A 13,806-nucleotide genomic window follows, 5' to 3' on the forward strand; every position below is an offset into this window, starting at 1 on the left:
ACTTCCGGAGGACGTCCTCCAACCTATCAGAGCTCTTGCAGCATGAACTGACATGTTGTCCACCCAATCAAAGGATCAGAGAATTTAAGCTAGTACTGAAAGTGTAAACTACAGCTAGCTTGCACTGCAGTGCATAAAATGTTGTGAGTAGCTGACTCAAAGAGAGAGCGAGACAATAGTTGAAAACAATAATTTCTTCCAAAATGAAGGAGAAGCAAGATAGAGATATTTCATACATTTTTTCACTTTTAGTTTTACTTACTTAGTTAGCAAATGCAGCTAGCTAGTTTAGCCTGCTCAAACAGAGGGATGCTATGTCAGCTAGCTGGCTATGACAATCCAACACAACACTGGAACTGTTCCAAGTCAAGGTAAGCTTTTGGTTTTACTAATTTATTGCCACCAGGGCCCGCCGGTGTAAGTGCTAATCTGCTTACTGGCTGAACACTAACATTACTGCATGAGTGTAGCTGGTTTACTAACACAGTACATCTATTAGCCATGTTGGCTATGGCGTTACTTTAGCTAATATGGGGTCAACGATGTAGGCGGTGTGTAGCGGTTATGATATGATTTGGCTTGGAAAGGTTTTTTCGCCTGGTCTCATACAGCTGATGTGTTGTGCATTGAAGTCCACAATCGAAGGGAAAAGGTGATGAGGAGAGTGCATTGATGCGAGAAGGAATACCATGCGGCTGCTATGAAAGTGAACTGTGTTTTCGGGTGATCAGGGGTGTATTCATTCCATCGAATCTGTTGAACAACTTTTCTTAAACGGAAGCAAACGTAACAGGGACAAACATACCTGATTTTTTCCAGTAGAAACTCTCATTTGCATCTGTTGGACTAATGATTACTCCCTAGATCAGCTAGATGCAGGAGAGTGTGTCACTGTATTGAATGTGTCACTGTCACTTCAAATCTTTCTCTTGACCTGTGTGCACCTACTTTGTAAACCTTCATTCGTTGGCTAGGTTGTAGCAACCTCATGATGGGTAAAGGGAAAATGTGAGTTTAAACCTATCGTTATTACATTGAAATGGGTGAATGGAATATGAATGACAGTCATCCGAAATGCTGTAATAGAAATAAGGCCATGGTCATGAAAAAAAAGTGTTCTCCCTCATCTTAAACGGCACCGACCACCACTGGTTAAAACACACCTTGTCATGTTTCAGTACACCTTAAATCTGTCCCACTACCCTCACACCCATATGTTTCAATACTCCAGGAAAATAAAGGTTTTGTCTCCTTTAAGGTGGTGGCAGCTCAGTTGCCACCAGTTTTAGTGTTCCAAAGCACCTCATTATTACATTGTGGTAAGTTATGGTATTTGTGGGACATAATAATGCCCAATCAAGTGAAGTAGTCTCATGCATATGGAACAAACCCCGATGGCTAATTCAATACAGCCTAAATACATGGCCTGCCTAAATGTATTAGCGAATTAAATTATTGAGTTGGGCATGTTTGGCTCCTAAATTACAATTGGTTTACTCTACGCCATAAAAAAAAAAAATGGGCTGATACTTCAATGGCAAAGAGGAAAAGAGGGACTGCCTCAGATATAGATCTTCGTGCATATTCCTCTGCCTCACACTTTTCGCGCGACTCGACGAAGGAGGGCTGACAAGAGCGCAGCGCGCACCGACTGTCCTCGGGAAGAACGAGGAGAGGCTGACTGCTTGATGGTCACTATGGATTTAAGTTCTCTGTAACCTTCTCAGCAGGTTGGACCGGAGGCTTTTTATTTCATCCACTGCAGGTATAAAGTTGCTGCTATACATCTCTGTATCATGTTTTTCAGTTGGTATGGCTATGTGGCGATGTTGAAACAATGACAAGACTAGCCTAAGTCATTGTCACAGCAAACTGTTATTTTTCGTGTTTAAATGCATATTTCAAAATGATACACGTCAACTCAATTTCTCACGCAGGACAATAACACCCTTTAATCTGCATGCGTAATAACGATGTAATAAACATACAACGAGACGTGTATCTATTTTTCGATTGTTTTGTGAATTGATACAATGGTGTAATTATGAGTGTGATATAAAATGCAGATAATTAATTATTTACTTTCGTCTTTTGCATCTTTAACTTGAACTGTAAAGAGAGTTGGTTAACCTGCGGCGCTTTGCATCGGTCGGACTCCGCTAGATGAAAGGGAATTCAAGCAGAGAGAGCAGGGGAAAGTCGTTATATTTTTGAGTCTGAGCAAGCGTTAAAAACGTTTTGTTATACAGACATGAAACTAGGCGTCAGTATGTACCTGTACAAAATGTGAGTATATGATTTGGTATACAAACATTAGGCAATCCCATTGACCGTTTAAAATAAGAAGCTACAAAAGTCTGACTTGGAGCGCATTGTCAGTTAAGAATAAATTCTTATTTACAATGACGGCCTACACCGGCCAAACCCTAACGACGCTGGGCCTATGGGACTCCCAATCACGGCCAGTTGTGATACAGCCTGGAATCGAACCAGGGGCTGTAGTGACACCTCTAGCACTGAAATGCAGTGCCTTAGTCCGCTGCGCCACTCAGGAGCAGAAACATCCACTCGTATCTTTCCTATTGTTTGGATGTGATTTAGTGACAGTCGAGCTCGAGGAGGGGAAGCCAATTTCTATTCTATGGTGTCAGGTGTACAAACTAATCCAGGAGTATGACGATCATGTTGTGAGAAAGTAGTTTCCCTACCGCAAAACCCTCACCTGTCTTTGTCAGTCAGGTCGGTGTGCACTGTGCAAGGCTGTCAGAAGGTCATATTGTCGATGCTGCATGCATTGCGTGTTCAGTCATTACACACTGTAAGACTTTTCTGTAATTTCAACAGTTAAACACTGTAGAACATACAGTAAAATACTTTACAGCTTTTACAGAATTAAATTGCATTGCGTTATGGGTAAAATGCAGAAAAATACTTTTATTGGTAGCCTATTATTGGTAGCCTCTTGTGAAAATTACTTTAACACACTGCATTTCAAGGATGGGCCCTCTGATCAACTTCCACCAGGGGTCTCAACTTACTGTTACAAGTTAGAATAGTAGAATACACAAGGTGCAATATGTAAACTTGGTTGTGGATCAGCAGTTCTTCTCTTGTTTTGTCAGTCACTGATAGTCAGTCAATTAGCCTATGTCAGCTAACATTTTTTAGATAGGATTTTGATCTCCAAATGAGCTGAAATGTGTTGTACAATCTTCTCTCCGCCCCATGGCAAAATGTGTAGAATTGCAGAAAACTTGCTTTAAAACTGCAACATTTTCCCTACACCTCATGGCAAAATGTGTAGAATTGCACGAAATTGACTCCAAAACTAAGTTTTACTGTCTAAAACTAATCTCTACTGTCAAGAGGGGGTCAATTTTTTTTGTGTGCGATTGGGGACAGGGGCGGATATGGATATTAGCAATTGCGGCCCCTCATGATAAGTTCAGGTTTTTGGTGGCCCCCACCCCCATCAAAGAGTCCCATCCCTGTATTGCTTTACAGTAATTGCTTATGTATACTGTAGACAAAAAATGTCAGTTTCAGGGGCCAACCTCATGCTGTCAGGTGAGACGCATTAAGTGGTAAAGTGGACAAATATTTTCAGCACCTTCTGGGTACACTGTTAAAAGATCTTGTTGTTTTTACAGTATTATACAACACAACTAACATGTGATTTTAGGTCGAACTGGTAAAATGTACCTTAAATTCCAATTAAACATTGGTTTAACAGTATACATTTCTGTAAAGATCTACTGTATTTCAAATGGTACTATAATTACACCCGACAGAATACAGTACCCTACCGTATTTTTGGTGGGTGCATGGTATTGTTATTTCTGGCTCATGAACATATTCTGAGGTGTGTAAGAGGCTTTGTAAGAGGCTACATTTGTTGCACCTCTGAGTGAGAGTGCTGTACCAATTTAACTGATTTGTGCTAGTAGTGTCCCAACAATGAAATGTGTACAGGGGGATAGTAGAGAAGCAGCAACTCTCAAACCTAGAATGGTTGAGTGTTTACCATGCCCTTGGTATGTTTTGTCCTGTAGTCACTGCAGGTTTGGAAGCCTTCGTTAAGGACTCTAGAAGTACAAGTGATATTAAAGACCAAATATTAATATATACTGAGTGTACAAAACTTTAGGACCTGCGTTGCAGTTCTTGACACAATGCCATGCAATTACAGTAAAACTGTAAATTGCAAACCCAGCCCCCCCCCCTCAATAAATTTCATCCATCCATTAATGAATTCATTAGTTCAATACAATTCCAGAAAAAAGACTACAATAAGAGTATTAGTACCGTAAAACTGGTTTCGGTAACATGCTGTACTGTAAATTGACAGCATTATACTGGCATCAGAGTTGCCATCATATTACTATAACTGTATAACTGTATTAGACGCCACTATTTTTTTTACTGTAAAACATTATACAGCATCCCGGCTGTAAAGCAAATTACAGTGTTTACCTGGCAACTCTGTTGCCAGTATAATGCTGTAAATTATGAGAGAAAAGTTTTACAGTGCAGCCTATCAAGTTCGTATTGTAGGTTGCAGCTATCCACACGGTAAGTGAGAGACTTGAGTAACTTGTAACTGATAAAAGTGTTTGGTTTATCACGTAAGACAACAAGACTGATTGCATTTTGGTTTAGTTTGCACTAGTTCTTCTTGTCAATATTTACTGTACAATTGGACTAATATGTGCTCACGCATTGCATATTTTCTTAAACTCAAGGGCCTCCCTCAAATCGAAAGTGTCATTAGGTCTGGGCCCTATGTGCTGTCATGTGCATGAGATACATTTTGGTTTGGTTACATTGGGATTGTTACTTAAGTCCAGTCCAATTACTTAAAAATGCACTCCTGTGTCTTAATCACAACAAATTCATAAGATATTGTACGAATTGGAACATCATTTATAACATATCACACAAATTGGAAAATTCGCATCAGATCAAAATCAAATAAAATGTGATTTATTGGTCGTATACACATATTTAGCAGATATTATCGCAGGTGTAGTGAAATGCTTATGTTTCTGCTTATGTTTCTAGCTCCAAATGTGCAGTAATACCTGACAATACAAAAGAATACACGGAAATCCCAAAAAGAAAAAGAAAGGAATTAAGAAATATATTAATGTTTTGAACGAGCAATGTCAGAATCCGGAATATAAATATAATGTGCATGTATATAATGGTGTGTATACACATTATGGACAGTATATGAATAGAAAAGATGTGTACAGCCGTAGTTACAGTTGAAGTCGGAAGTTTACATACACTTGGGTTGGAGTCATTAAAACTATTTTTTTCAACCACTCCACACATTTCTTGTAAACAAACTATAGTTTTTGGAAAGTCGGTTAGGCCATCTACTTTGTGCATGACACAAGTCATTTTCCCAATAATTGTTTACAGACAGATTATTTCACTTATAATTCACTCTATCCCAATTCCAGTGGGTCAGAAGTTTACATACACTAAGTTGACTGTGCCTTTAAACAGCTTGGAAAATTCCAGAAAATGGTGTCATGGCTTTAGAAGCGTCTGACATCATTTGAGTCAATTGGAGGTGTACCCGTGGATGTATTTCAAGGCCTACCTTCAAACTCAGCGCGTCTTTGGTTGAAATCATGGGAAAATCAAAAGAAATCAGCCAAGACCTCAGAAAAAAACTGTACAACTCCACAAGTCTGGTTCATCCTTGGGAGCAATTTCCAAACGCCTGAAGGTACCACGTTCATCTGTACAAACAATAGCACGCAAGTATAAACACCATGGGACCACGCAGCCGTCATACCGCTCAGGAAGGAGGCGCATTCTGTCTCCTAGAGATGAACGTACTTTGGTGTGAAAAGTGCAAATCAATCTCAGAACAACAGCAAATGACCTTGTAAAGATGCTGGAGGAAACAGGTACAAAAGTATCTATATCCACCGGGGGTGGCAGCATCATGTTGTGGGGGTGCTTTGCTGCAGGAGGGACTGGTGCACTTCACAAAATAGATGGCATCATAAGGCGGGAAAATGATGTGGATATATTGAAGCAACATCTCAAGACATCAGTCAGGAAGTTAAAGCTTGGTTGCAAATGGGTCTTCCAAATTAACAATGACCCCAAGCTTACTTCCAAAGTTGTGGCAAAATGGCTTAAGGACAACAAAGTCAAGGTATTGGAGTGGCCATCACAAAGCCCTGACCTCAATCCTATAGAAAATATGTACGCAGAACTGAAAACGCGTGTGCGAGCAAGGAGGCCTACAAACCTGACTCAGTTACACCAGCTCTGTCAGGAGGAATGGGTCAAAATTCACCCAACTTATTGTGGGAAGCTTGTGGAAGCCTACCTGAAATATTTGACCCAAGTTAAACTATTTAAAGGCAATGCTGCTACCAAATACTAATTGAGTGTATGTAAACTTCTGACCCACTGGGAATGTGATGAAAGAAATAAAAGCTTAAATAAATCATTCTCTCTACTACTGCAATTTCACATTCTTAAAATAAAGTGTTGATCCTAACTGACCTAAGACAGGTACATTTTACTAGGATTAAATGTCAGGACTTGTGAAAAACTGAGTTTAAATGTATTTGGCTAAGGTGTCTGTAAACTTCCGACTTCGACTGGAAATAGGATGACCCTTGACTGGAATACAGTAAATACATATGAAGTAGGTAAAACAGTAGGTAAACATTATTAAACTGACCAGTGTTCAATGACTACAGTATGTCCATAGGGCAGCAATTTCTTATGTGCAGGGTCAGGTTAGTAGGGTGGTTAGTAACAGTGACTATTGTTCAGGGCAGTGTACTGGGCGGAGGCCGGCTAGTGGTGACTATTTAACAGTCTGATGGCCTGGAGCTAGAAAGTTAGTTTTTCAGTCTCTCGGTCCCAGCCCAGAGTGACTTCCGGCGCCGACAGAGATGGCCGCCTCGCTTCGCGTTCCTAGGAAACTATGCAGTGTTTTGTTTTTTTACGTGTTATTTCTTACATTAGTACCCCAGGTCATCTTAGGTTTCATTACATACAGTCGAGAAGAACTACTGAATATAAGATCAGCTTCAACTCACCATCAGTACGACCAAGAATATGTTTTTCGCGACGCGGATCCTGTGTTCTGCCTTTCACCCAGGACAACGGAATGGATCCCATGCTGCGACCCAAAAAAACGACTCCGAAAAAGAGGGAAACGAGGCGGTCTTCTGGTCAGACTCCGGAGACGGGCACATCGTGCACCACTCCCTAGCATTCTTCTCGACAAGCATTTCGCTACACTCGCATTAACATCTGCTAACCATGTGTATGTGACAAATACAATTTGATTTGATTTGATTTGAGCTTTGTGGCACCTGTACTGTCTCCACCTACAAGATGGTAGCGGGGTGAACAGGCCATGGCTCTGGTGGTTGAGGTCCTTGATGATCTTCTTGGCCTTTCTCTGACACCGGGTGCTGTAGATGTCCTGGAGGGCAGACAGTGTGCCCCCGGTGATGTGTTGGGCTGACAGTACCACCCTCTTGAGAGCCCTGTAGCTGTGGACGGTGCAGTTGTCATACCAGGCGCTCTCAATCTTGCATCTGTAGAAGTTTGTGAGGGTCTTAAGGGCCAAATGGAATTTGTTCAGCCTCCTGAGGTCTTCCTCACCACATCCTTGCTTAGTGAAGTTTTTCATCCTCTCCATTGCGGCCCCGTTGATGTGGATGGGGGCGTGCTCCTTCTGCTGTCTCCTCAAGTCCCTCACCTCCTCCCTGTAGGCTGTCTAGTTGTTGTTGTTAATCAGGCCTACCACTGTTGTGTCATCTGCAAACTTGATGATTGAGTTGGAGACATGCTTGGCCACGCAGTCCTGGGTCAACAGGCAGTACAGGAGGGGCCTGAGCATGCACCCTTGTGGAGCCCCCGTGTTGAGGATCAGCATAGCGGAGGTGTTGTTGTCTTCACCACCTGGGTTTGGCCCGTCAGGAAATCCAGGACTTAGCAAGCTTATCGGGGTTAGGACCCAGGGCAGCGAGCTTAGTGATGAGCTTCGAGGGCACTATGGTGTTGAAGGCTGAGCTGTGGTCAATTAACAGCATTCTTACATAGGTATTGCTCTTTTCCAAGATGGGATAGGGCAGTGTACAGTGTGATGGCAATTGCATCATCCATGGATCTGTTGGGACGGCATGCAAATTGTACTGAATCTAGGGTGATATCATATAAATTGCTAAATTTGTAACATATCACATGAAATAGATGACCTAGTGTACAACTGGATGACACAGTAAACAAAAAACAGGGACCCGTTTTGGCTCGTGAGCACCACTTTCAAAACTACTGTTTGAAATGAGACATAGGTTAGAGACCGCATCGTTAACTCAATATCTGCTTTGGAATTACTATGTGTTTACACACATCACATCCTAGTTTAACTGTAGGGACCCTGGAAACTGCAATGTCATCAGCTCAGGGTCTCCAGAAAGATTCGCTGCTACACCACCCTTCTACTTCCTGCCATGGGGACCGTCATGTGGCAGATGCTTTTTGGGATGTGGGATGAAATGCAGTGACCGTGTAGTGTCAACACACTGTGGTCACGTTCACTTTGCTAGGTTGTCTTATGACCTATGGTGTCCCATCGAATCAGTCAATCAATCAATCAATCGGTCAATCAAATGTATAAAACCCTTTTTGCGTCAGCAGTTGTCAGAAAGTGCTTTTACTGTAACATAGACCACAACATATTTCTAGAAGGAAGACCTGGAGAGGACCCAGGCTCTTCCGGCTGCACCAGTTTGAGATGAAGGGGTAGGCTACACTGAGTATGTTTACATGCTCAGTGTAGTGAACGTAATGATGATGGCAGGAGTGCAAAATAGTGTTTTGCAACAAAAACCCATTTTGATACACATCTAAAAACTATGAATGAAACATCTGAGAACAGTAATATTTTACACACAAAAGAAAGTACCGATGACCAATCATTTCTGATTTTAAAAAACACAAATGTGAAAAATGTGTGGATATAGCGTTATGGAACTAAACTCTTCATATGTTTGTCAAACTGAAAGAGTCACGAGCATTGACCTCGGGACTGATTAGGCGTTTGGCTCTCAGTCAACACCTGCTTTACTAACGAAAATATATGCATAAAACATATTTGATTACCCCAATAGCCCATGATGTCATCATCTCTGGTCCTATATTGATCCTATACTTCCTCTTCCATTGTCTTATAGGGACCGGGATGGAGCTAGATACACATTTTGAGTAGGGTTTGGTGTTGGATTACAATTTGTGGTGGAAGGATAACCTGATTCTGTGTCTAGTACCGTATGTGTCTAGAGAGATTGTTGTGATCCGTTGACTTTGCAAGGTTGTTCTAATTGGAGTAGCATCGTGTCTGGTCTGGGAGATCTAACAGTGCACCTCCGTTGAGAGTCTACTGATTTCTGCTGAATAAGCATGTTTTTTGTTAAAACATTTATTTTTTTTGTGAATAACTTTTTCTCGGCCTATGAATAACTTAGTGTCAAACTTTTTCAAAGCAGGTCAAAGAGAACTCTGGCAATCTTTTAGGACTTTTCTTTCAGGACTGGGATTTCGAACTTTACTTTCGAGTTGAGTGTTTCCGTTTGAGTTGACGAGATACTGCAGTTCTTAGAGTTTTAGAGTTCAAGAAGAACAGAATGGATGAGAATGGGACTGGACACGACAACAAAGGACATGTTAAGAATGAACGATTTTCAATGAATTTACACATTTTATTAGTACGAATATTTGTCCGTTGTAGTCCATTGTTCATTTAAAGTCATGTTTAATATGTTTAAGATAACCTATAACATCATGACATTATCATAACAAAACCAGCATTTAGCAATATTTAACCCATTTATTAAGTTCACTTGGATACAGTCTATAGGACTTTAGATGTGTGGGTGTGTTTGTGGACCCATTATGGTTATCATTAGATCTCCTTTATTCTGATTTATATATGTAATATTAAATGCATTTAATTTTCATCAGGTTATTGAACACAAATTGTGAATTCACAGAACTTTGGTTTCTCTTTTATTCAACATTTTTGTAGTATCCTGTGTAGAAAGATTGACCTATGGTCAACTTGATATTAATTGAAGTGTAGCTTGTCCAAATTCCACAGAGACCATTCTAATATTAGAACGAGAGGAAGTTATTTTTTCCCTTTTTCTTTTCCTCTTCATTCTTTAAAAAAAAAAAAAACAATGATTCCCACGGAGACTCCTTCTAAATCCTCGGGTCTGCTTATTTAAACTGCCAAACACACAACTGGGTGGAAGCCCAATGTTTTGAAGCTAACAGATAATTCATGTTGCAGAGAAGTGAGCCCTGAGTCAGAGATAGTCAGGGACTTGATGGAGACCAGCTGGACAGTAGCTTATGTTAGTGAAGGTGCACGCACATCTTCCCTTTGAGTTGAGGAAAAGCACCATCCGGGTGAGGTTCAACAGAGTCCAAGGAGCAATTCACATAGTGCAGTATGTCTGAAAAATAAACAACGCTCAGCTGCAAACTCTCAGATGTCATCTGAGTCGGACCCTGGCCTGCCTGGGCAGCTAGCGGGAGATTGAGAGGGACGATTTCACAGATATAAATGTTGCTTTTGGATGCTTTAGTTATGGATGACCATGAAAAACAAACAATAGCACTTTACACTTTTATAACTGTTTTGTTATTGCATAGATTATTAAGCAAATGAATTACACAAGAGGGATGAAAAATCTTTTGATATTTGATATTATTTAGCCAGTATGTCCTTATTTGATATGCATGCACATCCAGTCAGAGTTAGAACAATTGACTTAATTGTCACTCCGCAATGATATAACAATACAAAATAAAGATTTTTAAAAACCGCATTGTGGACCACCCCAAATTGAGTTTAAAACACTAAAAACAATCATATAGCCAAACATCCATGAGCTAGATCATTTCTGTGATATGGCCCACTATATGTCCAGTACATCTACTGCTTGCTGTCAGTGTTGCATGTGATAACTCACAGTTTGAAACATGGCCTGAACTAGATGGAAACATGCATAAAGAGTGCCTGAAGGTATGCTCCTGCAATTTTAGCACCGGAAACATATCATGGACACATACTCTACATTATATGAGCCTATACATTTGAACTCATGTAGGCCTATATTATAGCCTACAGAAAAGCTTATTCATCATCTATGGTACTTTACAACCAACCCAGAATGTATGTGTTGAGACTTGAGAGGTGCACCTTGCTGTTTGTCTCCCCAGGTAAAGCCCACCTGACCCAGGACACGGACCCGTCAGGAGAGCCCCAAGAGACTGGCCAGCAGTCTGGGGAAGCCATGGAGAAGAATGAGAGGTCCACCCCCATCCCTGGCAAAGAGAAAGAGGTGGATATCATCAATATTAAGGGCATCGAGGACATAGGCTATGTCCAGCCGGATTCCATAGTAAGCCACCTTTACTTTTCAGCAACTGCTAAATCACAGTCCATAGCACATAGTAGCTAGCACATAGCAACATCGGATTCCTGGAAAGAACATCCAGCACAGTAAAGCTAGTGTTGACAGTGTCGAACACCCTTGCAAGACTAATTGGTTGGTTTTCCCGATGATAAGTTTAGATGACAGTGGGGGTACCTCATTCCTGCATTGTTTGTTTTCTTTTGTATTGATGGCCTTTTTATTAACTGACTTTATTTGTCAATTGCTGTACACTATATATACAAAACCATGGGGACACCCCTTCAAATTAGTGGGGGAATCGGCTATTTCAGCCACACCCTTTGCTGACAGGTGTACAAAATCGAGCACACAACCATGCAATCTCCATAGACAAACATTGGCAGTAGAATGGCGTTACTCAAGAGCTCAGTGACTTTCAACGTTCTACCGTCATAGGATGCCACCTTTTCAAACAAGTCAGTTCGTCAGATTTCTGCTCTGCTAGAGCTGCCCTGGTTAACTGTAAGTGCTGTTATTGTGAAGTGGAAATGTGTAGGAGCAACAATGGCTCAGCCACGAAGTGGTAGGCCATACAAGCTCACAGAATGGGACCGCTGAGTGTGGAAAAATCGTCTGTCCTCAGTTGCAACACTCACTACCGAGTTCCAAACTGCCTCTGGAAGCAACGTCAGCACAATAACTTTTCGCTTCATGAAATGGGTTTGCATGGCCGAGCAGCCACACACAAGCCTAAGATCACCATGCGCATTGCCAAGTGTCGGCTGGAGTGGTGCAAATCTCACAGCCATTGGTCTCTGCAGCAGTGGAAATGCATTCTCTGGAGTGAGGAATCACCATCTGGCAGTCTGACAGACTAATCTGGGTATGGCGGATTCCAGGAGAACGCTTCCTGCCCCGATGCATAGTGCCAACTGTAAAGTGTGCTGGAGGACGAATAATGGTTTGGGGCTGTTTCTCATGGTTCAGGCTATGCTCCTTAGTTCCAGTGAAGGGAAATCTTAACGCTACAGCATTCAATGAAATTCTAGATTATTCTGTGCTTCCAAATTTGTGGCAACAGTTTGAGGAAGGCCCTTTCCTGTTTCAGCATGACAATGCCTCCGATCACAAAGTGAGGTCCATACAGAAATGATTGTTTGCTTTTGTCTTGATGGCCTTTTCATTAACCGACTTTATCTGTCAATTGTTGTATGTCACAGATGTACGTATGACAAGTCACGAGATGTCTGTCTTAGCTAAATAAACAATCTTAGTGTTACACATTTTTCTCCTCTGTCTGCATATGTCCCACTCTGTGACAAGAGTTTGGACTGGACTGACTGATACTGTATAATGTGAACCGATGTCTGCTATGTGTTGGATATTTTGGGTCTATGTAGACATGGAACAGTTCTGTAACAAGCCGTTTGGGAAATGCTGGCTGAGAAATTGAATGAAGGTTGAATTTACATTTGGAGATTTGCATTTATCCCTCTGGTGGCCGAGTTGACCTGTTTTAAGAAATGCCATTGGTTTCTGGAGAACAATTGTAATATCTTTAATAGGATGATGAGGAATTTCTTGCAGGAAATATTCACTGCCACCTGTTGAGGTTAGCATAGGGGCTAACATGTGCCAAATTATCTGATGGGACCAGCTACAATGTAGCGTTCTATCACGTGACACTACGTCAATGATTTTAATTGGCTGATGCTTAAACCATTTTCGAATGTGTTTAATGACCTCTCATTCAACACTGCGTATTTTGTGCCACATCTGAAGTGGTGATCCATCTCTGTGTTGCGATGAGAAATTATGTCACCGAGGACCCTCTCAGGGGAATGTTTGTACTGGTTGGGCAAAGGCCGCCGGAAAACATGTGGTGAGGCGGCATTTGTCACAGCACTTTTCAATCAGGTTGGCCTTATGATATGTCAACTTGCGAAGAATTTCTTTGTCCTTCACATCAGAGTGCTGTTGCAGTCTGTTTGCGTGTCTCATGCAAATCAGATTCACGGAAATCGCAGGTCGTGGGCGCTCTCCGCTTTCCTCCGGTATTTATTTAGCAACCATGATAACACATCACTCAGACAGACACAAGCAAAAACTCTTCAATACATGTTGCAGCCTACACACCTAATCATTAGCGATCTTGCATGCTGTATATTGCATGGACAAAAGAAAACATTTCTGATCTGTAGGCTGCGTCCCTCTGGTCAGGGTAAACAAAGTGGTAACATTGTGTATTTATAGCCCGTTTGTGAGAAAATGTGAGCGGGATCAAATTTGTTTTATATTAAAACTTGGGCTGGCTAGGCTACCTAGACTTTTTCAATCCAAAATGATGAAC

General features: G+C 41.4%; 1 protein-coding gene across 5 annotated transcripts in view; it reads left to right on the forward strand.

Annotated features, from left to right (window-relative positions):
* Positions 1 to 1,596: 1,596 nt before the first annotated feature.
* LOC139408421 (anoctamin-1-like) overlaps positions 1,597 to 13,806 on the forward strand; it is a 67,345-nt gene continuing 55,135 nt past the window's right edge. For 3 of the 5 annotated variants that reach the window (XM_071152286.1, XM_071152333.1, XM_071152301.1), the window contains exon 1: positions 11,352 to 11,462. In XM_071152286.1, the coding sequence (XP_071008387.1) occupies positions 11,355 to 11,462 (108 nt within the window). In that variant the 5' untranslated portion in view covers positions 11,352 to 11,354. Of the gene's footprint in view, positions 1,766 to 11,280; positions 11,463 to 13,806 lie in introns of those variants that run through there. The other 2 variants (XM_071152352.1, XM_071152311.1) reach the window with 2 other exon arrangements.

The sequence above is a fragment of the Oncorhynchus clarkii genome, chromosome 1 (genome assembly GCF_045791955.1).
Source record: "Oncorhynchus clarkii lewisi isolate Uvic-CL-2024 chromosome 1, UVic_Ocla_1.0, whole genome shotgun sequence".
NCBI classification, from domain to species: domain Eukaryota; kingdom Metazoa; phylum Chordata; class Actinopteri; order Salmoniformes; family Salmonidae; genus Oncorhynchus; species Oncorhynchus clarkii.